The sequence below is a fragment of the Andrena cerasifolii genome, chromosome 5 (assembly GCF_050908995.1).
Source record: "Andrena cerasifolii isolate SP2316 chromosome 5, iyAndCera1_principal, whole genome shotgun sequence".
In the NCBI taxonomy this organism is placed as follows: Eukaryota; Metazoa; Arthropoda; class Insecta; order Hymenoptera; family Andrenidae; genus Andrena; species Andrena cerasifolii.
In genome coordinates this window covers 7,306,966-7,331,110 of record NC_135122.1, presented here as the reverse complement: position 1 = coordinate 7,331,110, position 24,145 = coordinate 7,306,966, and the positions used below count along the sequence as shown (strand labels likewise).

The 24,145-nt window shown below is 51.9% G+C and overlaps 1 protein-coding gene across 1 annotated transcript; it reads right to left on the bottom strand.

Moving 5' to 3' along the window:
- Positions 1 to 273: 273 nt before the first annotated feature.
- Msx (homeobox protein Msx) lies at positions 274 to 19,173 on the bottom strand. The gene is made up of 3 exons (XM_076811747.1): positions 16,719 to 19,173; positions 6,977 to 7,173; positions 274 to 2,259 (listed from the first exon to the last, which is right to left on the bottom strand). Exons 1-3 carry the CDS (start codon positions 17,734 to 17,736, stop codon positions 2,014 to 2,016), a joined length of 1,461 nt encoding a protein of 486 aa, XP_076667862.1. The 5' UTR covers positions 17,737 to 19,173; the 3' UTR covers positions 274 to 2,013.
- Between the last annotated feature and the right edge of the window lie 4,972 nt (positions 19,174 to 24,145).

Below are 24,145 nucleotides of genomic sequence, written 5' to 3'. Positions count from 1 at the left end.
CTCCTTTTTTCCTTTTCCGTTTCCATCCGACCGATCGATCGTAATGACGATCGTTCGAGTGCACAATCCGGGTTCGATGACTCTCGACTTACCTTTCGTTCCGGCTCGTTTTCGTTGGGGGCGATCGCGGCTTGCCTCGTTTAATACCGTCCTCTTTTATTCGATGATGTATCCCATGCGCCAACTGCGACGCCTATGCCTGGTCCGTGGCCTACGTGCCCGGACCTTTGGGGTGTCTCGCGGGGATCTCGAAGAAACGGTAAGAAGTCGGTGTTTAAATACTGAAATCGCGTTTATTTCACTATGGTATACTTCCATGGATAAATTATATATCATGTTACATTTATACAGGGCGCTTGGGTACAATCCGGGGACCTCGTCGCGCTCGCAATGGTTACCGATCGGCGTTCGCGTATCACTCTCTCCTCCCCTCGAATCGATCGTGGTACGCGTAGATACAGAATTTACATACCTCTTCGCTCATTAAACACTTGCACGTATGTACACACGCTTCCCTATCGTTCCCTTAGCGCTTAATAAACGAAACCATCTAACACACTCGTACCTCCTGACTTTACCTTAGGCGACGCCCCAAAGCGCGCGGGTCTCCGCGTCCTATTCGAGCTCCTTTGAAAGAATACGCTATTTAGACTCGCGAGTTCGGCTGGCTAATCCTGAATGCTGAAGAAGGGCAAGGCTTCGACCGTTGGAGAAGCGATCGAATCAAGGCTTCGAGGGTGGCGTCGCGGGGAGCCATCTGGGAGCAGGCTTCTAGATGGGTAGCTGTTTTAGGGAAATTACCGGTTACGTCGCGTATTCTTTTCAATCCAGTCGACCAACTCCGCTCGTAGATTTCGTCCCATATGGATCTCGCGCTTACAGAGTTCTAATCGAAGTCAAGTCTACTTTTTCCTGCCAGCTTCTCATGGGAATCGAACGTCCTGTACACGCGTATATACACAACACGTCTATTTACAATATGTACATCGGTGTTACGGGCTTTTCCGTTGAGATCAACGCCTTCGAAATGCCTTCTAAATGCTGCCACTCGCCGCTGCGCGCGACCTTTCCGCTTGTTGTTCGGGAATCCGTCGAGGCTCGACGCTCGAGGGCTCGTGGAAATTATAATCGATTCAACTCGAAGACGAAACGCGGAGAAACGAGCAGACACGAGAGACGAAATTTCGCTTCTTTTTCCCAACACTCGCTTCTGACACGCGACAGATCGCGACGGTAGAAGTCATCGTCGATTTATCGTCTCGCGTACACTCGCGGCGAGTCTGACTTTTTACGACCAACTGGGATGAGTAATTCGCGCGTTACGAAGTCGCGGCGTCGAATAGTCGTATCCAATTTCCGAGATCAGTTTGGTGGACACGGGTCTCCGCTGCTCGATTGGACCTCAGCGATGCTGTGGAAACGGGGTTCCCGATTCCCTTGGAATTTTCACGGTGATGAGTTCGATTCAGGCAGGTCTGAATCCTCTGTCGAGCCTTCAATGATGTCGCGAGTGTCTTCGTCTCCTATCAAGCTTTCAAATTCACAGATCTTCACTTACTGGCTCTGGAAACCCAGTTGCATCTTCCATTCTTCATTCTTCAACTCGTCATCGAACTTCATCCCACTGTTGCCGGTCCACCATCAATTCCTCACTCCTCCGGCAAATTCGAGCACCTTCGAGTCACCTCGATCACATTCTCCTTGAACCTCGCGAAGCCTCCCCTTCCCCACTCTGTTCCCAAACCCTCAGTAACGTCGTCCATTTAATCCACAGTTCACTCTCTTCAAGTCTGCAGTCTCTGACTCCCGTCACCGTTCCCAAGGCCTTCAGTTCCTTCTTCTAACGACAAAGTCAGCACGTCGTGTCGCCACCCCGAGGTGCAATCGGTCTCCCTAGCTTCTGGATTAGAGGAGACGATCTCAGGTCAGCTTCCCTCGCGGTTTGCTCGCCCAGAAGAGGCAGACTGGCCAGGGTACGGGCGACTTGTTCTCGCGCCGCTCGAGTCTGCCTTATTAAGGCCTGTGTCCAGGGGGCCCCATGAACATGGCTGCCGCAGCGGCGACATGGGTGTGCCTAGCCATGGCCGCCGCGATGAAGGGAGGCACTCCTGGTGTTCCAGGAGGCCCCACTCCGGAGAACATCAGGCCCGAGCCGAAACTCGGGTGCAGCAGCGGCCTCGCTGACAGCCTCAGCTTCTCGATTTCAGCCTCCTGCAGCCGCTTCGCCTTCGCCCGCCTGTTCTGGAACCAGATCTTCACCTGGAACAGGGAAAACGGGGAGAAGGTGAGACGATGGGGCGATCAACGGGCACCGAAGCTGCGTGACCGCTTTAATTTCAGCCAGTTTAAATTGGCTGAGGTTAGCAGCAGCTAGTTGAACCTGCTCTGGTAGAATACGAAGAAGCAAATTACAATTCCCGATCGTCCGGCACTTTCCAAAATCAACTTTTCCCTCGCCATTGTCCTGTCGATGGCAAGGACGGAATCGTGGACGGGGATCGACGCGCGGTGAGAACGATAGTCGATCGGCTACACGCGGGAGGGGCTCCGAGGCATGTAATTAAATAATTACGCTATCGATCAGCGGTATATACGCGAGCGTTCTAACGAGGGACGCGCGAGTAGAAAATAGCCGGCCGCGGTGCAGCATGAACGGCCATTTAGCGCGTAATTAGCCGGCTCAAATTGGTGAAAGCAGCGATCGGAGGCGAGGCTGGGTGGAATTCGAGGCGAGTGGCGGCTTGGAAACTCGCCGCGTGGAAAAGTATGCGTCGCCGCGTCGAATTCGCCCCGAGACCGTGGGCAAACGTTCGTTCGCGACGGTAATTGTGTTTGCGCAGTCGGCGGACAATCCTTCTGTTTGGACAGTGTCCGCCGACGTGGATCCACCAGCCGAATCACGACACCCGTCCCTCCGACGATAGGTAGCTCACCTCCTGGGGAGCCACGAATCCTGCGCGGTCCCTGCGACGGGTTCTCCTCTTGGAAAACGCGCGCCGCCGCGTTTTCCGTTCCCGCGAGTGCGCCGCACGATTAACAAGTCGGCGAATCAGCGAATTAGTCGGTAACTCCGAGGTCCGTTAACGCGAGCGCTAATTGGACTGGCATTCGGAACGACTGTTGGCAGTCTCGTTACACGAGCGATCCGAGGCTAATTATTCTTTTTAATATATCGGGGGCTGAAAGCGATAGTGAGGGCTTTCCATGAAAGTTTTATGAGTGACGTAATCGCGACCAGGCTGGAAATTGCAGAGGGTGTTTCGGAAGTGATGCACCAACGATTTTGGTACATTGATTTACGGAAGCTTCCCAGCATTTCGAATGAATGTATTCAGGGGGTAGATAGATTTGCCAGGTTAGATAGATTTCTTCATTCAGTGGATCGTGTTTCTATGAAACGTGTACAGTTTTGATTAGGGGGAGCGCTGATATCCAGATCTATGTATGCTCACATGCCACCTAATTTGTCTTCGAAACTGAGCACCCTTTCAATGTTTAGCTAAGCGTTTCAAGCACACCCTGTGCGCTGTGTACTCCGCTGGTCCGAGGGTTATCGAAGGAGGTGCGCGTGTGCTGACAACAATGCCCCCATTACCATCATTCCTCTTCCCGTTATTATTATTTTTATCGGCGGGTAATGGTGCGGCGTCTACGCAGCTCCCATGGAATTAGCATTAAGCACCCCGTAGCACGCGTAACGAGTTCAAGGAGCCCGTAATCAGATCGCTAAAATGGGTATAATGTTACATCGGCGCGGAGCGGCATAGTAAAAAATGTGGACGCCGTGGAAAAAAACGATATAAATCGCCGGCTCTTTAATAAATCAGACACGATGTCGGACAGAGGTAGGTACACACGTAGCGGGCGTGTGTGTGTGTGCGTAATCGTGGACGGAGGATACCCTGGGTATCGCTTAGAAAGTTAGAAATCTCGCGTCGCGTGACAATGCGCAATCAAATCGTTACTGGCTGCTCCCTGTGGAAAGACGTATTGCAATATTCCAAGAGGTTTTTCTCTATGTGCAGCGAGGCTTCCAGTTTTTCACGGCCGCGGGCTCACGCGTTACCACGTTTCAGCGCAATTTTCCAGGGAAGCGAGTAAGTAGCGTCACGCGGCTGACTACCTTCGAGAACCCTCCTATTCGCTTCGCCCTTTTCGCGTCAAACGACATCTGCCAGCGCCTACCATTACATAATAGAGGGTCTACGGTGTTAAATACCTTGGACTCGTAGTCCAACGCGACCTCAGTGTCCACTGCCCCTTGATCTTTGTTTAGTCTACTCCGCGCGGCTCCGTTACTCAAAATCAAATGATCTAGAATTCCTTGAAATCCCCTGAGACTCCCAGCAATGCTGTCTAATTGCCTGTGCGAGGAAACGAAGGCGTTCGATCGATCTTCGGGCATCGACTCGAGGCCATTTCCACGAACAACGCTATTGCGTTCTAACGGCGCGAATATCGCCAGCCTAAATCGCGAACATACCTCTTCGTCGCGGGTGAATAATGAGAAGAGAGGGAGCGGGGCGTTTTGGTAGGGCGAAGAGGACAGGAGGCGAGGAGATCGTAGCTTATCTAAGCAAATGAATACGACGAAGCTTCATTTCGTCTGATGCATTGTAATGAATGCGGAAAGTGTATCTGAACACGCTAACTGCACGATAATAGCCGCATCGCGACCGTCTTTTCGGCTGTTACACGCGTCACGGCACGACGAATGTACAGCCTCGTTTGGAATTACCGCTCCTTTAATTCTACCGCTGGCGAGCTACATTCGCAGAATTTCTAGGCGACGGTGACAGAAGATATCTGGTCACCTCGAGCTTCCGCGATCTGGCAAGAAACGAATACGGATTTCTCTGATATTTTACTATTATCGCACAGCGCAAGTAGCTTACTCCGCGACGCACAAATCATAAGTAGATTCAGACTGTTGCGGGCGGACAGTTAATCACGGTCTATGCCTGAAAGTGGAATAGGAACTTTATGGTCGGACGATTAATAACCGCAGTCTATTGCTAAAAGTAGAGCCAGCGGTTTATGGCCAGACACAAATCGGTGCAACCTATTCCACTCCATCTACAGAGTTTTTTTGCGTTCTAACTACATTTCTTCAATTGTACTGTTGGGTACTTTTTGCGCAAAACGCATAATTATATTCCTTATTCTTTTCTGCATATGCCCTCTAAATTTCATCGCCGTATCTTTAAAATTGACAGAGCTATGGTAAATTCTGTGAATCGGTGTTGACCAACTGACTGTAACTCGTATCTAAGCCAAACACACATCAACCTGAACGTGACACGATCTATGACTATTTTTCTGACTATATTTTTTCAAATTTTATGCAAATAATAAATTAAAGTTTTTAAATCAAAGTTTTCACCTAACAGAGGCCGAACCTCTGCGCCCCCTACAAAATGCCTCTGTAGAAGCTAAAATAATCGAAATTTTTCCATGAAAATTTAACAGTACACTCTGGAGAATATGTGCTTTCGAAAAATGTTTAAAAAAAATCGATATTTTCAACCCGTCTAACTGGAATGAACCCTTAAAAACAACATTCTTTTCTATAATTCTCCATTTTATGCAAGAAGGGCTTGAAGGGGCTTCAATTAAAATTAATTTCACTTATATGTAATTCCGATTGTAATAATCCAAATACAAAGGAGATATATCAAATTTTTAAATATTATAGACTGTTTTACAACAACTTCACTATGTATAAAAAATATCTAACTTTGTAATGTCTACAGATACTTTTCTCGAAACTTTTTGGCACTGAGGCCCATCTTGAATCCAACATACAATTTCAGACGATTCACCCAGCAAGTTTGAAGCCTGAACCACCCAGCAGAGCCAGCAATCAGCTACAAGGATTGCCGTGCGGAAGGTCGTGGATCTCCTCGAGCAGTGTCTGGTGAGTCCCAGCAAATACCAGCAAATCTTAACAGATATCCGCCTGGAAGGTCGTACCTATCCATTCGATAACCCTGTTCGGTGGAATCAGTCTCCATTCGCGCATCAATATTGTTTCTTCCTCTCGGCTTGCTCGACAACTCCAGCGATTATTCCAAACAACATTCCCCGGGCGAGCTCGATCGCCGTCGGGTGAATTCGTCGTCGCGTCAGCTTCGAATAGTGTCATTAACGCCACCGGCAGGTGCGCAGGCTTTTGGAAAATCGGTGAGCCGAACGGTATTTACTCCGAAGCCTCCTCGTCTCGTCGGGCACACGAGCGTACACTTGGCCAAACAATTCGCGACGCGCAAACCCGTGGGTCGCCATTGTTCGTGGCGGCGGTGGGGCAAATGAGCGCAGATCATTTCGGCTGATACGAAAATTAAGTATAATATCATTCCATTACGTTCAATTTAATTAACGTCAATCATGTTAATTGCCAACCGCTCCGCGGAAGGGTGTGTAATTACCCGGTTCGACGTGATGTATCTGATGGGAGAGGCGGACGAGAATTTGCTCGTTTTAACCGCCTCCTGGCGAGCAATTACCGCGAGGAGAAAGAAAGGAACCATATAAAGAAAGCACGGCACTAAAAGACGAGTGCGTGTAAGAGGAATGAAATTGGGGGGTTTGAAGGATGGACCTTGGAAAAACGTGCGTGACATTCCAATTCACCACGATTATTCCGTTTGCGCGCTCCTGAGGGCGTGCAACAGTGGGTGCACCCTTGCAATCGACTAGACCTATCCTCCTGCGATCAACAGACCTCTAATTTCTTCGGAAATAAATGTCCACTAACTTCCACGAGGGGACGTTCCTTACACACTTCCGTGGGATCTTTGACTCGACCTATGATTCTCTTCTAATCAAATTCGAATGAATGTTCGCGGAAGAAAAACGTGCAGGAAACGTGTCCGTAGCCAGATTATTTAGAGGCGCGTGGCAATCGGTTCTGTCTGCTGGTTAATCACGATCCGCGATTTCTCGAGGCCTAATGGCTGTTTCTGTCGAGTCTCACCTGCGTTTCCGTGAGGTGAAGGGAGGACGAGAACTCGGCTCTTTCGGCGATGGTCAGGTACTGCTTTTCGCGGAACTTTTTCTCGAGGGAGAGCAGCTGTTGCGTGGTGAACGGCGTCCTCGGCTTGCGGTTCGGCTTGTGCTTCCTCAGGGTGCACCTGACCGGCCCTGGTCCTGGGCCTGGCAGCCTCAAGTCCCCTGAAATCAGCCCGAAAAACTGTCGATCAGCGTCGGGGAGTCGATCGTGGACGAAGTCTGAGGCGGGCTAGCCACCGTGGAATAGAAAGTCCCGCGGCCGGCTAAAGAAGATCGAGGATCTTCGAAAGGTCGCGCGTCCTCGGGAAGAATGCCTTCCCGAAGAAGTTCGTTAGCGCCGAGAAAGCGGGAACTGGAGGATCGACGAGCCCCGAGAATTCTGGACGCGGGCGTAGGACGGTAATTTTTGGCTCGGGGGATTTATGGATCCCGATGGCGGAGGAGATGCGACGCGGTTTGAAGGATGAGGTGCGAAGCGGGCGACACCAGCGATTCCGCTGAATAAGGGAGATAGGATGTTGGGCTAATTACTGTAACGGCTGAGTAAAGTATGACACGGTAAGGCGCAACCGTCCGGCGCTACCAATCAAACCGTCCGAAGGGTACACGAGAAAATATGTTTACAATCGGTCGAAAAGTCCGCGGTACACACAGTTAAGCGATAGTACGGCTGGGATAATTAACGCGGCCGATTACGCCGCGAAGGTGAATTAAGATATCGGCTGGCAGACCGAAGAGTATTTTCTCGCGCGGCCATAACTCGCGTAATTATTGCCCAACTATCGCTGCTGATAAATCGTTCAATGTCGGCGCAGCTGCCGAGAGAGAGTGAGAGAGAGAGAGAGAGAGGGAGAGAAAGAGTGGCGACATCCAATTAATCATATATTTCTGTTGCTCGTCACGCCTGGACTGTCAACAAAAATATTGACAGTGTTTACGATCGCGTTTGCTTGACGTCTATTTATACGATTAAGTTGTTTCTATTACGATGCCTTCGATTAACCCAAACATGGCCCCCTCTCTCCGTTCCTCCGGTCGATATCGAGCATTCGGCGGATCGAGGAAAAGTACGATGATCGAAGCGAGGGGAGATGAAAGTTATCGTTAATTATACCAGCGGCAGGGATGGGAATGAAGATCGCCCGTGGAATATCGGACACACCGCCGCGAGCTTCGTAATATATTAATCGTGTTTGCGCAGATTTGTTCGGATGGTGCAAAATTATCGGCTCGTTATTTCCGTGCGTGCATTGCATAATAATTATCTGGCGGGCAGCGATAACGTCCACCGGGCAGCGTTAATTAATGCGCCACGGACGGATCGATTGAAAACGCGCCTCCGCCCCCTCCAATTTTCGACAGACTTTTCACTTGCCGCTGCTTCGTGATAAAATAACTCGTCTCGTCGGCATAACTCGTCGTTGGGACGGTCTGGCCGCTGGCGGTACTCGTCGCGAGAATTATTATCATTCTGAGTGCTGCTAAGGGACTTGTGACTTAAAATTCGCATATAAACAACGCAATAATTTCGTCACGCCGTGCAGAGAAATACGAGCAGCTTCCAATGCAAGGATTTATTTCAACATACCCCGCTATCCCGCTACTATCCTCGCATTACAAATTCGTTGGGCCGTCGAACAAGCGTTCCCAACCAACTTCCCGATTTCTAACAATTTCCCAGCTGGGCACGATAGGAGACTGCTTTCATACCCAGCAAGACGCACGGTCGCTAGACGCGAAAAACGCTCTCCCGCGCGAAGATCCAGCCTCGTTTCGCATTAACGATCACGCTCCTCGCCGGTGTCGGCATAAATTACTCGCTCGTCGGTCGCACGTACGTTCCTCCGCAAGCAGCGCTGTTAATCCCCAATTTATATCGTCGGCCACCGCGTCTCGATGTCGCCCGTTGATAAGGGAACGATCCAAAACAGCGTTGGAATTGAATCGTAAAAAATAAATTGTCCCTCTGGTTACGCGGTCTCGCCCAGACCTCCAATGATAATTATCGACGATGGTCGATGATTGACTGAGGCTCGCGCGATTAACCGATTCTGTGCCCGGTTTCATCTTGCATCGACGCTCTCGATACCGCCGACGTTCATTTTCGCGTTGCTCAATGGGTCCTTCATTAGCAGCCGATTCAGTAGGTGGAAACTGACTCGAGACTTCGAAGGAATAAAACTCTGCTGTGGGAAGGAACTTTATATTAGATCTACTTCAATATCCTTCGAGGCAGCTGAAGAAACCGGCAGTCCGTCAACGCAAATAATCCGCATGAAACATCACGGTTACCCAGAAACTGCCACCACGGAGCACGTGCTTGCAAACAGCAGCAGCGTATCTCCGCGTCCACGTTGCTTCCCGATCGAAGAACCGTACGCACGGCACCCCGCCGTTCGAGCGAGCGCGCCGTAACCCTGCCTGCAGCGATTTATCGGACGCAAGAGCGAAGGAATCGCAAACATCGGATGACACGATCCTCTTATCTAATCGGGAAGCCTGTCGATTAATTTTTACGATCCAATTGCCGGTGTCCCGTTTCGCTGTTAATCACCGTCTCCTCGGTGAAGCTGGCGAAAATTCGGGACGCGGCGTCCCTGGAGGTGGACGGGAAAAAGGGGGCCGTCGATCGGCGGACGAGGGCCGGTGGCCGATCGGCGCGCGTACGGAGGTATCGGTATAGCACTCGCGAGCGATTTCGCGAGCGGGGCTCGGTCGGCCGGGCAAAAACCGAGGGAGGTGGAGAGGAAGTCGAAAGGATGACGATTTCGCGGCGAAACCGCGGGGCAACGGCGAATTCCTCGCGCTAATTAACGATCGGCGCGACGCGCAAAAACTCAGGAGCGGGCTGGCGGCATTGTCGAGCGGATCTGTCGCGACATCGGTATTACGTCTTCCATTCCTGTACGTGGTTGCCCCCTCCCTCCCCCGTTTCGGCCCGTTATCCACCGCCGGCTAGTCGGCTAGTCCGCTCACATAACCGATCAATATGTTCCTCTTAGACGCTAATTAATTTCTGCTAATTAAACGCTCGCCTGGATCCCCGAGGAAATATATCTCGCGAGCGGCGAGTTTCTGCGTACGCGCGTGGACAAAGCACACCTGCGCTCGCCAACGCCGGAAGCTTCGCTCCCTTTCTCGTTAGTCAGTCGTTTCGAGGCATTGTTCGTGTGCTCGAGGCGACGGGGCCTCGGCGCAGGGAAGTTCGAACGGCGACGCGGTGGAAGAGGCTCATTTGCGATTTGTTTTTTTTTTTCGGAGAAAGAAATTCTGTCGCCATGCTGAGTTCCTTTAAGGGTTGTTTGGACGTTCGAGGAGCGGGGTAAGTGGAGGATGTTTGCTTAGAACGTGGTGGATATTCCCCTTGGAAATGTGTGAAATCGGAATTGGCATCCCTCTTATTAATATTCCTGTGTCGTTGGATTAATCACGACCCTTCTTCATCGACTGGATCGGCATCCAATCGGCTCGATTTTTCGCGCCAATTATCGACCGCGTTGGCAGCCACGTCGCGCTCGGAGCCGAGATTAATTATTAATGCGTTGATTAGCGTGCTCGCGTGCGTTTGCGCCACTGCTCGATTAACGTGGCAGCGTTTCAGCGGCGTTTCTCCGCGAGACGCTGTCGGAATATTCGACAAAGAGGCCGAACAATGCGATCGCGCGCCTAATGCAGCCGGCTGGCCTCGTTAGTCGAGGGGGGGCCCGGCAATAATCGCGCGTCTCCGCGCGCACGGTAATTAACAGAAATTAATTAGGGACCGAGAAGTACATATCGATCGGCTCCGCCGCGGCTGGAGCCGATCCCAGCGGTCCGCGGAGACACGTTCGTTCGCTGGATGTCCTCGCCCCTCGAAATCGTTTCCAAGTGTGTCGATCGGGTGTTGCTCGCCGATTGCTCCTTCGACATCCATTAATTATGCATCTATCGTGCCCCGATGCACGCCTGCTTGGCTTATCAGGGACCAGCTGCTGAAAACTGGTGTCACTTCGAGACTTTCAAACGTAAGGTCTATCCTTTTGCAACAGTCCACCGACGTTCTGTCGGAATTAAACTCTTCCATGGCCTCGATCGTTTGAATCCCACCCTATCATCAAAGATCCAAGGGGTTAAGGTATTTGAATGAAATCAAAGTCGCTCGTTACACCTGCCGCGTTACGTTATCGAAGTACAAGCTGGTTCCCGCGCGCAAAAGAACAGCGACAGCAAAGTCTTACGACTCCTAGACCACTTGTTAAGGTATCAAACGGTGGGAGGAAGTCGCGAGCGAAGGAATTCGTATTACGAGCACGGCTAGTAATCAGCCGGGGATAAATCCCAATCAGCCGTAATTAATCGTAGGAATCACGGAAATCCGAAATTACACGTCCGCGTAACGAGGTACAACTTAATAAACGCCCGAGATATTTAACGAACGTGGTCGCCGGCCCGTTCCCCGTCGTAAAACGGGCGCGCAAAGTACGAGGCGTCTTTGTCTCCCGTCGATCGCGCCAGTCGATCAACGGGGCTGCGGGATCATCGCGAGGGAACGTTTACGCGTACGCGTATCGATCATAAATCATGGGAACATTTAATTAGCAGAAATTAATTGGCGTTCGTAAGAAACATATTGAGCCGAGGCCCGGCCATCAGTAAGATAGGCAACTGGCCGCGATACAGAGCGAATTGTCAGCGCGATATCGTCGGCGCGAGAGACGAGGCACGTTTCCATCGGCGACCATTTTACTCCCAGGGTGGAATTTATTGCTCCCGTTCGAGGGACATTTATCTAGAGGGGATTCATTACTCTCTTCCCCCGCGCAGATACCACCGTATCGCCGGGGCCCCGCCGATACAAATGGATCGCGACAAATCAGTAATTAATAACGAAAGCTTTTTACGCGGACCTGGCGATACGGAGTTTATCGACGTCCGTGGAAAGAAATGAAAAGATCTGCGGCACTTTCGCTGGCCATTTTTCCCCGAGCTGCGTCAGTGGTCATGCGCGGTCGTAGGATGCTCCCCGGTTTAAACGTTAATTAAGCTGACCGCGACGATTTCATGGCCGTTTGATTTCGCTCGATCTTACATCGGCCACGACTAATTGCTTTCTCCTATCGGTCCCTGTCGCGATTGCCAGCGAAAACTCGGCCGATTCCGCTCGCCTGTCTTATCAACCACGTGATTCGTTCCCCGGCGTGGATTTAATATTACCCTCCCTCCCTTGGAAACTAATTGCATACGAGCTACCGTTTCTCAGTGTTCGAGCGTCCGTTGACAATGCACGGCTGCGGTAGAATTCTCGCGATTGATCGTTAATAAAGTAGAAGAGCAAGCTCGTTTCACGGCAATTAACGCGAGGGTACCGTTTTCTTCCTCCCCCTGCGGAAAAGCAGGGGGACACGACGGGGCTCACGTCGAAACACACCCCCGTGGACGGTAATTAAGTTCGGTCAGGGATGATGAATCGTTGGGAATATTTTGTGGAGCGTCATTGGACGGTGGCTGGGCGTCGTTAATTCGTTCCTGGTCGCGGAGCCACGGCAGATAAATGCGTGCAGCCCGACGGTGGCGTTCGAGCGTTATAAATGACGTCCGTATTCATAATTTTCGAAAGCCACCGCCCAGTGGCGGGCCTACGGATTATCTATCGGCTGGACAGCTTCGTATCGCGTCCCCCGCCCTCTGATAACTGTGCTGGACAGGCTAATGAGCTTTTCTCCATGCAATTTTACGCCGATGCGAGCGTCGAATAGAGGGGTGAGTTTTTCCTAGCGATGTACCTCTAAACTAGTGTTTCCCAACGTTTTTTACAGTCGCGATTCCGTTTTATAATACTGTAAGTCCGGGAGAGTTCGACCACTTTTTGGGAAAGAAATTGTAGCATCGTTGTTTTTCACATTCTTGTCGTTTTGTGCAAATTAATGCAAAGCCCAAGCAATTTAGAGTATATATAAATTATAGTGCGCGATAATTTCAAATATTTATTTTCATTTTCAATCAAAAGTATTGGCACTGCAACTGGTTGGACCGACCACTCACTACGGGTGAGACCGACCTTGGAAAATAACAAAAAGTGTAGCTTATAAAAAGTATAATACACGAGTTTAATTAATTGATATTTTATTTCTTCTTTAGTTTTCCACATAAATCGCAAAAATTCTCCTACTTGGAGCATCTATCGTGAAACCAACGGCTGCAGCGCATACATTTAACCCAATCGTCGTTTTTCGAGGTTTCAAAATAATTTTCTCCGCATCTCACACATTCGTTTTCGTCTCACTATTCTAACATATCACTCTCCTGAAGAATGGGACTGTCGCTCCTTGAATCTAAAGATTCTTTCAACTGTGTTGTAACCCTACTCAAATAACCTGCGACACCCCCATATAAGGTAAGGTAGATTTAATAAGGTAAAGAATGCACATTAAAAATATATATATCAGAATATAATTCTAACTTAATAATTAAAATAAATAAGTGCTAAAACCCGCCCACTTGGGTCGCGACCCACAGGTTAGGAATGACTGCTCCGACTGGAGCGCATCGAAATTGAAGAACCCTGTAACCAGCCAAGAATCTAACCCACCGCTTCCCGTAAATAGCAATTTTTTAAAAACCCACCGTTCCATCGACAGTGAGACCCAGCTAACGAATTCACCTCGGCCTATCCCTCGTCGCACACGGGCGCAGTGAAAAATGTCGGGCAGGGGATGTTTTTTCCAAAGATCCGTCTAAAACAGAACCCAGTGGCTGGACAAACTGTCGCCTGATCCGATCACCCACGACCGCGAATATTCCGTTGGAAAAAACTGGTTCGCCTCGAAGGCTGTCTAATCAGTGAGCGTCCAGGGTGTACGGCAAAGAACCGCGCTACGGGAAAGACTGCGTCGGCCGGACGGGAAGAAAATTCGTAACGGACGGGCAGTGGTTGAAAGACGCGGGTAATTGGTCTCGCGCTCCGCGGACGAAACAGAGAGTAGGGAAGGTTGGGATGGCAGCAAAACGTGCTGCCGGGGCGAGAGGGAGAAAGGAGGATGGAGGGAGGAGACAAGAGGCGAGCGGTTTGTCGTTATCATCGGCAAAAACGGCTGGTGGATGACGTTGGTCAGGAAGCTGGGTGTGCCGGGACGGAACCTAACAAGGGCAGTTTTTACCCTCGCTTGAATGCATTATGGATGCAGGCAGTTATGTATGACTCTATCATGCTCGGGGAGGGGGGCTCGCGTATGTAGCCTCCCCGTGCACCACCCCCTCGGCTCGTTCGCGCAGAGAGAGGTCCTCTCCGTTCGCTCCTTCCTCGACTCTTCAACGCGCTCCGAGACCGCTCCCGTAATGGTCTTTAGAGAGGTTTCTTTCCTGGAAACGGCGCGAGTTTCCCATTACACGCTGCGCCGGTAATTCCTGTCACCGCTGCCACTGTTTTACACGCCGGTTCGTTCCTCGCGTCTCGCGGTGGATGCTAATAGGCGATGCGGCGTAGAAATTGGGCGAAGGGTTGAAGGAATATCTGGGGCAGAGGGTCTGGACTCTAGTGGACTGGGATTTCCGAGGAGTCGAGAATTCCAGAAAAATTGGGGTGCAGTTTCGGGAACCTAGTCCCGGAATTCGAGTCGCAGATATCTCGAGATCCTCGGGATCCTCTTACGCGGTCGATTTGAAAATGTGTTGTTCCGCTATAAGACACTTATAGCGGGATAAAAATTTTAATTGGCCTCCGGGGTACATGTGTCACGGGAAAGGGACGAAAGCCACGAGCCGAGGATAGGTATGTTTTAAGAGGCCTCTGGTACAAACCGGCACGCCGTTAAGGTAAAATCGTCAATTAAGTCCAACAGGCGTGGATGTTGGGGTCGCTAGCGCAAGAGGTGGGGCCCGGTAGCGGTGCGTTTCAGCTAGATCTATTCGTGCACCGAGACCGGTAGCTGACTCGTTTAATTGACCGATTATTTCGCGCCGCTGACGTATTCAGTTGCGCTATCTCCGCGGTAGAAACAAAAGTCATTCCCGTCATTCACTGACTTATTCGAGCGCGGTGAAACGGAGGCTCCGCGATGCAGCGGCTGTTTGTTCTTTTCCCGAGCGACGTAATCGATCGAATATGAGATCCTTGAGAGATGTAGGATAATCTTGGGGGAACGACGTCCAGCCCGATACGCCACGGCGCTCGTTCTCCATCGCGATCGGGGCAAGTGTTTTATTACGACGGAATGGCCGTCTAACGAGCGATAAAAATCACCGTTTAGCGTTCGCCAGGAAACGCAGGATCGCCTGCCCTAATAGCCTAGATACACGGCGTCAGGTGATCGAGAGAGGTTGGATCGGTTCGCGTGTGGTAGCGAGCAACCGAAGGCTCCGTTTGACGTTTGTGGAACGAAATCAAGAAAGCCAGCGAAATCTTACGATAGCTGAGACTAATCGACTTAAAGGGGTAGCGTGGATGGTGTCTGCAAGTGAAACCGTGACGCGTTCGATTCCTCGGTGCCCTGGATGTAGGTAAATATTCGCTCCGGGAGCATCTTGACAGATTGAGGCAGAAGAATCGAATATTTAATGATATCAAATAGGAGAATCTTTCGTTTAATCATCCATCACCTGACGAGTGATCTCTGCTGAGACTAGAATCTTTCCTAACACAATATTCTCGCATCAACTTCTGCTCCAGAAATCTGCGCTCTGCGATATCAACTCTCTCTCTACTTTTCTGTTTCCATTTCTGTTTTGAATTAAGAAAAACAGTATACATTCTTCTGCACTTACATCTTTCCAAGCAAATGCGCCTCTCCTCATCAAGCAGAAGCTATTCCACCCCGAACAACTTCCGACTGCCAGCTTTCGATTATGCTCACGACTCCATCAGGGCACGGGTAAATACCTTAGCACGTAATTCCAATAATAACCGGGTTCTCGCGTGACCGTCGACACTAATATCGAGCGTTATGGGGCTGCGTGGCACGAACGTAGTGCCCAGCCACGCCATAGGAGCCGGGCCAGTTCTCCTAATCATCAACATTGTAAGCCAGCCAGTCGGGAAATCCTCGACGATAGGCGAAAAAGGAACGAGAGCAACGATCCACGGGGGCGAGTTAGTTACGCCGACCCGTAAATCGGTGTTGATAAGTAGCGTGTAGCTAACGCTCGAGCGGCTAATACTCGGCGAGCAAACACCGCGATGGCTTTTGACGCGAGAGAATAATGGCTGCTTGAAGCTCTAATCGATGCCCCTTGCCACGGGCCAAACGGCTGAATTTCCAGACATTTACGCGAGCCGGTTCCCCCATTTTCTCTGTCCGTCGTGGACGAGCGCGCTCCATAATCCACTGTGTTTCGAGGATTACGCCCTCGTGCAGTCTCATAAATGGCTCTACGTCGCGGACTTCTTGCGCAATCTCGGTAACGCGTGTTACATGGTCGAGTTTTCCAGATTCGAGGATATTAAGTCGGATCTCGAAGGAGATCTTTGTTGGGAGTAGCCGCGAGACGGGGATCGATTCGGCTGTAAAATTGCGCGCGCGATTAGGGGCGAGCTGAGCGCGAGACACGGGTTGCGAGACTCTGAAACGATGAATTAGACGGTAACAAAGTGGTATTGTACCCTCTTGACTCATGCTTCCACTATGAATCGCGAGTTTCTTAGCTGCACTGGCTGCTGGGGTAGTCGAGAGAGGAGGATAGTCATAGAGGTGGACAGAGATCGGAGAGAGCGATAATGACGACGGTAAGCTCACCGTTTGGGCTGGTGGGTCCTCCGTGTGGCGTGTAAAGGTGTCCATGGGGATTGTGCGGGTGTGGGGGTGGGGGTAGCCACGCGAAGCCCGCGAGAGAATGCGGAAATCCCGCGGGGTTCCAGCTTGGAGCACCAGGTGCGCCGGTTAGGTAAGGCGGCCCCTGAGAGGGCCTCTGAACTCCAGGGTGGATCGGCTGAGGCACTACGGGGCTGGACTTCTCCTCTTTCTCCGGGTTGCCGTCCAGGTCCCTCTCGAGCTCGCAGTCCGAGTCCATCACGTTCAGATCCTCCGACTGGCCCACGCTCCTGATCTCTTGGTCCTCCAGATCCAGATGATCGTTCCTGTCGCCCTCCAGGGAACGGTTCGCCTCTGAGTCGCTTCTATCGTCCATCATCTCCCGTCTACTGACTGGGGACACGGACCTCGGGTTCGTGATCCTGTCGATCCTCTCGTCGTCGTCCTGGCCCCGCTCCCTCTGGATCTGGATCGACTCGACGATCCTGCTGGTTGGCGAGCTGGCCGACAGTCGTCGATCGTCGCGGTCCCTTTGGGCCTCCTGGTCTATTCTAATAGGCGAGGAGGACTTGTCGTGGCTGGTCGTCCTGGAGAAGTCCTTCACCGTGAGGATCTCCTGTCGGCCCGCCGACGGGTGATCCTGGTCCAGCCTGCTCGGGTGAAGATGGTGGTTGCCAAATGTGAGCCCGTGGGGGCTCAGCCTGGCCAGCAGCTCCCTGCTCTGGAGTCTCTGCTGCTCCATCAGCAGCTCGCGGTACCTGGCCTCCATGTCCAGGCTCTTCTCGGTCTCCGTTCGATCGTCGTTCTCGCGCCTAGCGAACGCTCCGCCGGTCACGGCGGTCTTCTTCATGTCGCTCAGCAGGGAGTCCACGCTGAAGCTTATCTTGCCGCTTCGTGGCTTCAGATTCGACGATGCTGACGTCGGAGTAGCCATGTCGACGTCCTCGCAGAGGCGATCGCTCCCGGTGCTTTGGCCTGTCACCACGCCCTCGCTGCTGCTCATTACGATCCACTTCTTTCCTTATATCGTCGATCAATTAGCCTTTGACTCCGGCCGGCGATGTTCAGCGGGATCCTTTCTGAGATGTCTTGACACTTAGTTCTGGAGGATGATGAAGAAGGTCCATCTAACCTACGGATGCTTTAGAGAACGAATGTCCTTGCGCGAGCGAAGTAAGTCTTCACTGGCAGTCACTTAACATGTATCCTGGTGTACACTTTACGCTGCCTGGACCTCACTGCGAGTAAAAATTCGCCTGTTTATCCTGGTAACGGTTCGTCTGCCCGACACCCAACACCGTCGATCTACGCGGTCATCGTCCTCTACCTTTGCTGCCCATCTGCCGCGCAAACTGCTAAAACACGTCAGCGCGACAACCACCAGCGAACTGTCATCGCAGCAGCCTGCAATCGGTCGAATATCATCGGGAATGTTCACCGACTGCCATCCTGGCTGATCCCGTAGCCCGTTATTCCCGGAATCCGCCGCGTCGCCGCGGACCGACCGAGCCGGCACGAGCGGATCCCCCCATTAAAGTCAAAGCAGTTTCTTTACGAGATCAACATGACTCCTCCTGGTCTCTCGACTCAAGCACCGAGCATTGTTCCGTTCCTCGCGCGCACTGACGTTATTTTAATTCCCGCGATCGTTACGGTGGCAGCGGAATTCTCTTCGCTCGTCGCGACAGGGCTGATTGCTTCTTCAGAAGCCTGCACTCCGAACTCTTTCTACACTTGGCAGAGTAATCCCCAGTTATTCCGTAGCTCTGCCGTCTAATCACTGTCTCAGACTCGTGCGTGAACTTTGATATGCATCCAAGATCAAACCAGAGACAGGATCGAGTGTCTCGAATCGAGCCCGGTGACTGTCCTTCCTCAGAACTGGAGTATCGACGCACACTAATTCAATGTTACTGGGCCCTTCCACCTCTTTGGGCTAGTAGAAGAACCAGACTGCTCGTGACTCGTCCTCCTTCATAAATCTCAGTGATTGCACCGAAGCTAGCACCAAGCCCTAATCACCACCACCGACTGTCTTATCCGAAAATCTTCATCCCCCTGGTTGCTGGGCCAGCCTGTCTCGAAAGCAAGCTGACACTCTACTTGCAGCGGAGAGTATTATCTGGAAGAATCGAGAGGGCTCCCAGCTCGCGTACTCCCAAAGCACTGTCACGATCCCGTCACAATTGTCGGCTCCGCGCGGGGGGAGTGTGTGTTGCTTGGCGTAATCTGCGTGTAATCTGCCGCGTGGTGGCCACTGCTGCCGCGGAAACGACACTGATTACCAGCTCGGCTGCGTAGAGGCCAGCCTCGGCGTTCTCTCTCTGTTGCCCCGGTGGCGGCCGGCGTCGCGGTGCTCGCCGCCGATGCTCGCGCGCCGCCCCCGCGGAACCCGTGGAACCGGTACCGTGTCGTGTCCTCGGCCAATGCGGACCATTCCAGTCACACCACAGACCTAACCCGGACCCCTCGGCAGTGGGCGTGCTTGCAACGGCGATGGTCCGCCAATAGGGCTGCTCTGTCTGGCCGTGCTCGAGGCTCTTCTCCTTCCAAGACCTAACCCACAGCACGGTCTCGCGCGTCCGACGCCTGCCAGATGGCGTTTTCAGCATCGTGCAGTGGCGCCCCTGAGCAGCCGCACACACGGTTGCGCGCCTCGTGGGGGATGAAACGCGACAGCGACCGTGCGGAGTGGGGGATGCTCGTTTCGAAGGGGGCTGAAGCGGAACGACGGGCGGGGATGATGAGGCAACTGCTCGGGGAACGTGACGACTCCTAATTGTCTAATTCCCGGGCGCGATGCGCGAATTGATTGGCAATCCTCGCTCTCGTCCTCTTGTGCTCCACCTTGTGCGAGCATGTGTGCGCTCGCGCGCACCACCCTGCTCGCTCTGTTTTCCCTCCCTGGGCCTCTCGCCGGGCGCGTCACGGGCTTTCATGGGATAATGACGTGTTGCGATGCCTCAGTGTTCGGCTGCTGTTGCTCAACACCGCCAGCTTTTACCTGGGAGAAGTTTCGCGGTGGATGGGTCGCTCCTGGTGGGGGCGGCTGGCCGCGTTGTTGGTGTCTGGGCTCGGGGCTGGTGAAGGGTAAATGATTGATGGAAATTGGAAGCTTGATTGGCAGGTTTTCGACGTGGTCGGCGAGGATTTCGAGGTGGTTTGCGAGGCGAAGCCAGGAAATGGCGGGGTGGTTGTAGCGGTTGTCTGTGGGAATCGTGAAGTGGAGGGTAAGGGGTGGTTAGATGGGATTTATCTGGTACTGTTCGCAATGGCGTGGATGAGAACAGCGAACAACTCTGTTGTCTCGGTTAGATCATTTTTCTACGTGTAAAGCGTTGACACGGGCATATCAGGGGTGGTTAATGGTCAAAGGTGGTGTAACTGGTATTCCTGACAGGATACTGATTCCACTAACTGATCCATGCGATAGACATTGTCCACAAAGTTCCTCGTTCCTCTCAGAATGACTGTTGTTGTGCACCAGCCGAACAGTATTTTAGGATTAAACTAATCCGATCGACAGGTTGGTGGCTGACAGGGTTCGTACTGTCAGCCAAAGTCTTCCGGCGTCCCGTGGGAGGGCCTGGAAGGGGGATGAGGCGCAGACTTTCCTGTCGCAGGCTCGGAGAGTCAAGCCGATTAACTAAAATCTTGTTACAACTGCACGACAGGAAGCCTGTGGGGTGTCCTTTAGCTCGAAACCACCGAAAACGAAGGATCTCTTGCTGAGAACCATCTTAGGAAAACACCCTCGAACCATCTTCCAAATCTCCAACAGAATCGACCACCTTCTTAAACGCGACACTTCTCAATCAGAAACGCCCCTGTGCTAAGGCTGTTCGAGTACTCGAATATTCGAGTAGCTTGAAGGTCGGACTGAGCCGAGACTCGGTTTCCGAGCCGAGCCGAGTACTCGTAAAAACCGAGTAGCTCGAAAGAACCGATCGGCTCGATAAAACCAAATAAGGTGAATGTCCCAGTTTCTGCTCATTTAAGAGGTTACTCGTCAGAAAGAAGGTGTAAAAAATTTGTTTGTGATCAAAATTTGCAGAGTAATTGGTTAATTCTTTAATAATAAATCAACCAGTCGAAAACTATTTAAGAAAGATATTTCAAGATGTTTAACTACCAGTAATTTGTAATTAAATATTATATTTTAAATGTCCGTATTTCTGCTCACGAAAAATAGCGATGTACGTATTTCTACTCACTATTTGTACCAATTTCTGCTCACATAATATGTTTTCACATATATCTTTTATGGAGAATCATTCGTATTGCCCGAAACGTTCAAGCTTCAAGCTTCAAGCTACTCGACACAGTCGGTTTGTTCGAAAATTTCGATCTGCTCCAAGTATATTCGAGCCGCTCGAAAAAATTCGAGCTACTCGGTTTTATCGAGCCGCTCGGTTCTTTCGACCCACTCGGTTTTTACGGGTACTCGGCTCGGCTCGAGAAACCGAGCCTGGCTCGGCTCGCTTTTTCCGAGTACTCGAACAGCCTTACCCTGCGCATCTACAGGCAGCGCACCCTTTTCTCGGATTATTAATTTACCAGCAGTCCAAGACTCCAGCAACGGCCGCAATATCATCCCGACCCCAATAAAAGCCAACGTTCTTTCCAATTACCGGTGTCAACGGCGTCGTCATCGCCGGTATCTCGCGTGTACCCGGATCAAGCGTACTCAGGATCATCGGAGGACCCTCGTCCCGTCGAAACGACCCGACGAACGGCACCGTTCCTCTTCAGGAGGGAGGAGTCGTCGCCGTCGTTCTAGCGTTCCCAAAGCCGTTTGCACATTAGCGGCGAATAAACGACACCGAAATATAGCGCGGATGCGCGATCGCCATAATAGGAGCAGCCGAGTAGTCTATTAAGCGTCCTCAAAACCAGTTAGTGAGTCGGCAATCCAGTTTAGGTACAAAATGGCTGTCGTTTAGCGAGGATTAATGGTCTCGGGAGTGCCCCGGGGCAGCATAATGGGGCAGATGCGTCCTGGATGAGGGGGGACGGATCCCCACCCTCCCTCCTCTTCCCACCCTCCCTCCCTTCATCCACCCTTCGCGTCCCGATCCCTCTCCCCTGGTGCCTGTATCAGGACGACAACCACCCAGCCACCCTCCCTTACTCCACCCCTCGACTAACCTCATTATATACACCTATCTGGCTACGGGGGTCCATTATGCCCTTTTTGCGCTCTCCTACGTACACATCGGGCTAAATACACGCGCTTCCACTGGTCTGCGTGTGTACTAAGGACGTCGGCAGTGTGTGTGTGTGTGTGTGGGCACGGAGCGGTGGTGCTGCCTAGGGGAGACAGGCTCTCATATTTGGGCCTCGAAGCGCCGTTTAGTTTGGCGTTTCATGGTCGAGCGACTCCCCCTAGCCTACTATACAGGACGATCGTTTCGTCCCGATGCTCCTGGGAGTAAAGTAGTCGTTTCGAAATCGACTCCACGTCCCTCTCCCTCTCTGTTGCTCCTGAGGGCGCGCGCGACTCGTGCGCGTCGCAGAGGAATCACGAGGCTTTCGTTAGGTGGGGGGTTCCTTGCGCTGGCAGAGATTTAAAGGGGCGCAGTCGGTGAATTAGCGAAGGTGGCGGCGATTTAAGAGTCGGAGGAATTCGTTAAAATTCAAGGTATCGACGCGTAGAGGTTGCAGGGTTAAGGATCTTTTAAATGTCTGTCCTCTTGATTACCTTCACCCTCGCAACATTGTTCTCCGTGTTTCGCGTTAGATCTCGGTTCGCTGGGAGGATTCCAACTTTTTTTTTTCTCGTCCCACGGTAATGTTACCTAGCTGTCTAGGAACCTTTTGCACGGGGTACCAGTTCCGAGTAGCACGCGGAAACCCTGCGGCGTCGGCCCCTTAATCCAGGGCGTCCCTGGGGGCCGCGTAGCCCGAAATTCGCACCACGCCTACAGTTTAACGAAATAATGCCGGTCGTTTAAAAGGTACAATGGAATCTTAAATACCTGGCCTTTTGTCGTGCAGGGCACCAGCAGCAACTGACCAGCGCCGGACATTCTGCAGGTGACTAACTTACTCCGCCTCGTTCCATTCTTCCTTCGACGCTATCTCAACGCTGCGCAAAACGCCAGGACTCGAATTCCGCTCCGCGCGGGCTCGTCTCCGCGCGAGTGGGCGATGCTTCGAACATCCCCGACCTCGTGTATTTAAAGAAAGATGACTTGCTCGGGTCAAGAAGCGGCTTTCTTCTCCTGACCTGGAAGAGTATGTACCGCGGGGCCATTTTAACTCGCGGAGCCGAAGAGCGACGTCCGTGGCAACGGTTCTCGATATTTTCGGATTAGACCGGAGGGGTGAGAGCGGGCGTAAAGAGGATTTGCCGGTGGGCGTGTGTGCGAGAGAATTATCCGACGCGAGACGGAGGAGGAAAAGCGCCAGGCTCTCGTGGACCTTGGGAAATCCTAAAATAATCAAACACGGGGCTGCAATGGTCGGCTGATCCTGCAAACAGGATTAGGACGAGATGCACCGTGGGGTTACTGGCTCGAGCTGGTCGAAATCTGCCGCTCTACCTGTTCCCCGGAAACTTGACTTTACGACTTTCACGTTAACCACCGCGTCCACCCTCCCGCTATGGGTCGAAATTTGTTTCCTCGAGCGAGGGCTGTTTGTACTCGCCGGCCTCGTGCAAGATCCCACCTCTTATCTGTCCGCGGAGCGACTCGCCACGTTCGACGGATTGCTCGCCAAACGGCCGCGTGTTTGCCGGTCAAACAATTTCCGAACTGTTGGCAAAATACCATTAGGTGGCCGACTAGGAAGTTGGAACGTTGGGAAAGGGACATTTTAAGGTGTGTGACAGTAATCAATAGTACCTACTCCTATTTTCACTAAGGACGAGGATTCTTTCGTGGGTAGCGATCTAACAGAATCAATTCCCTTAGGGAAACTCGTGGTAATATGCCACAGTAAAAGCCAAAACCTATTGCCGTCTTAGCAGTTACACTAAATTGAACGGAATTAGTGCAAATGTAACGCCATGTGTGCATTATTTAAAAAATTATTGAGAAGTGGCATATTACCCCGAGTTACCCTACTTACAAGCATCTACGTTTCTCCTAGCTCACGAGCCAAGCTCCTAGAATCTAATTCACCCTCCTCAGAATCTCAGCGCATCCCGGGTGGAAAAAAAGAAGGAACCGTCACGCGTACTTGCTTCGTGACATAAAAGGGGATGATTTGTAACCGGTCATTGTTCGAGGACCATCCAATGACGAAGCTGCGGATCTCCTATCCGCCCAATGGGGCTTAGGGGAAGCCACTTCTCAGACAGTTACGGTCGCCGAGGAGAACAATCAGGGGTGTCGAGCAACCCCCCTCGGCTGCATCGACGGAACCAGATGCGTCCCGCTGGCTAACGCACCGCGACGGCTCCCATT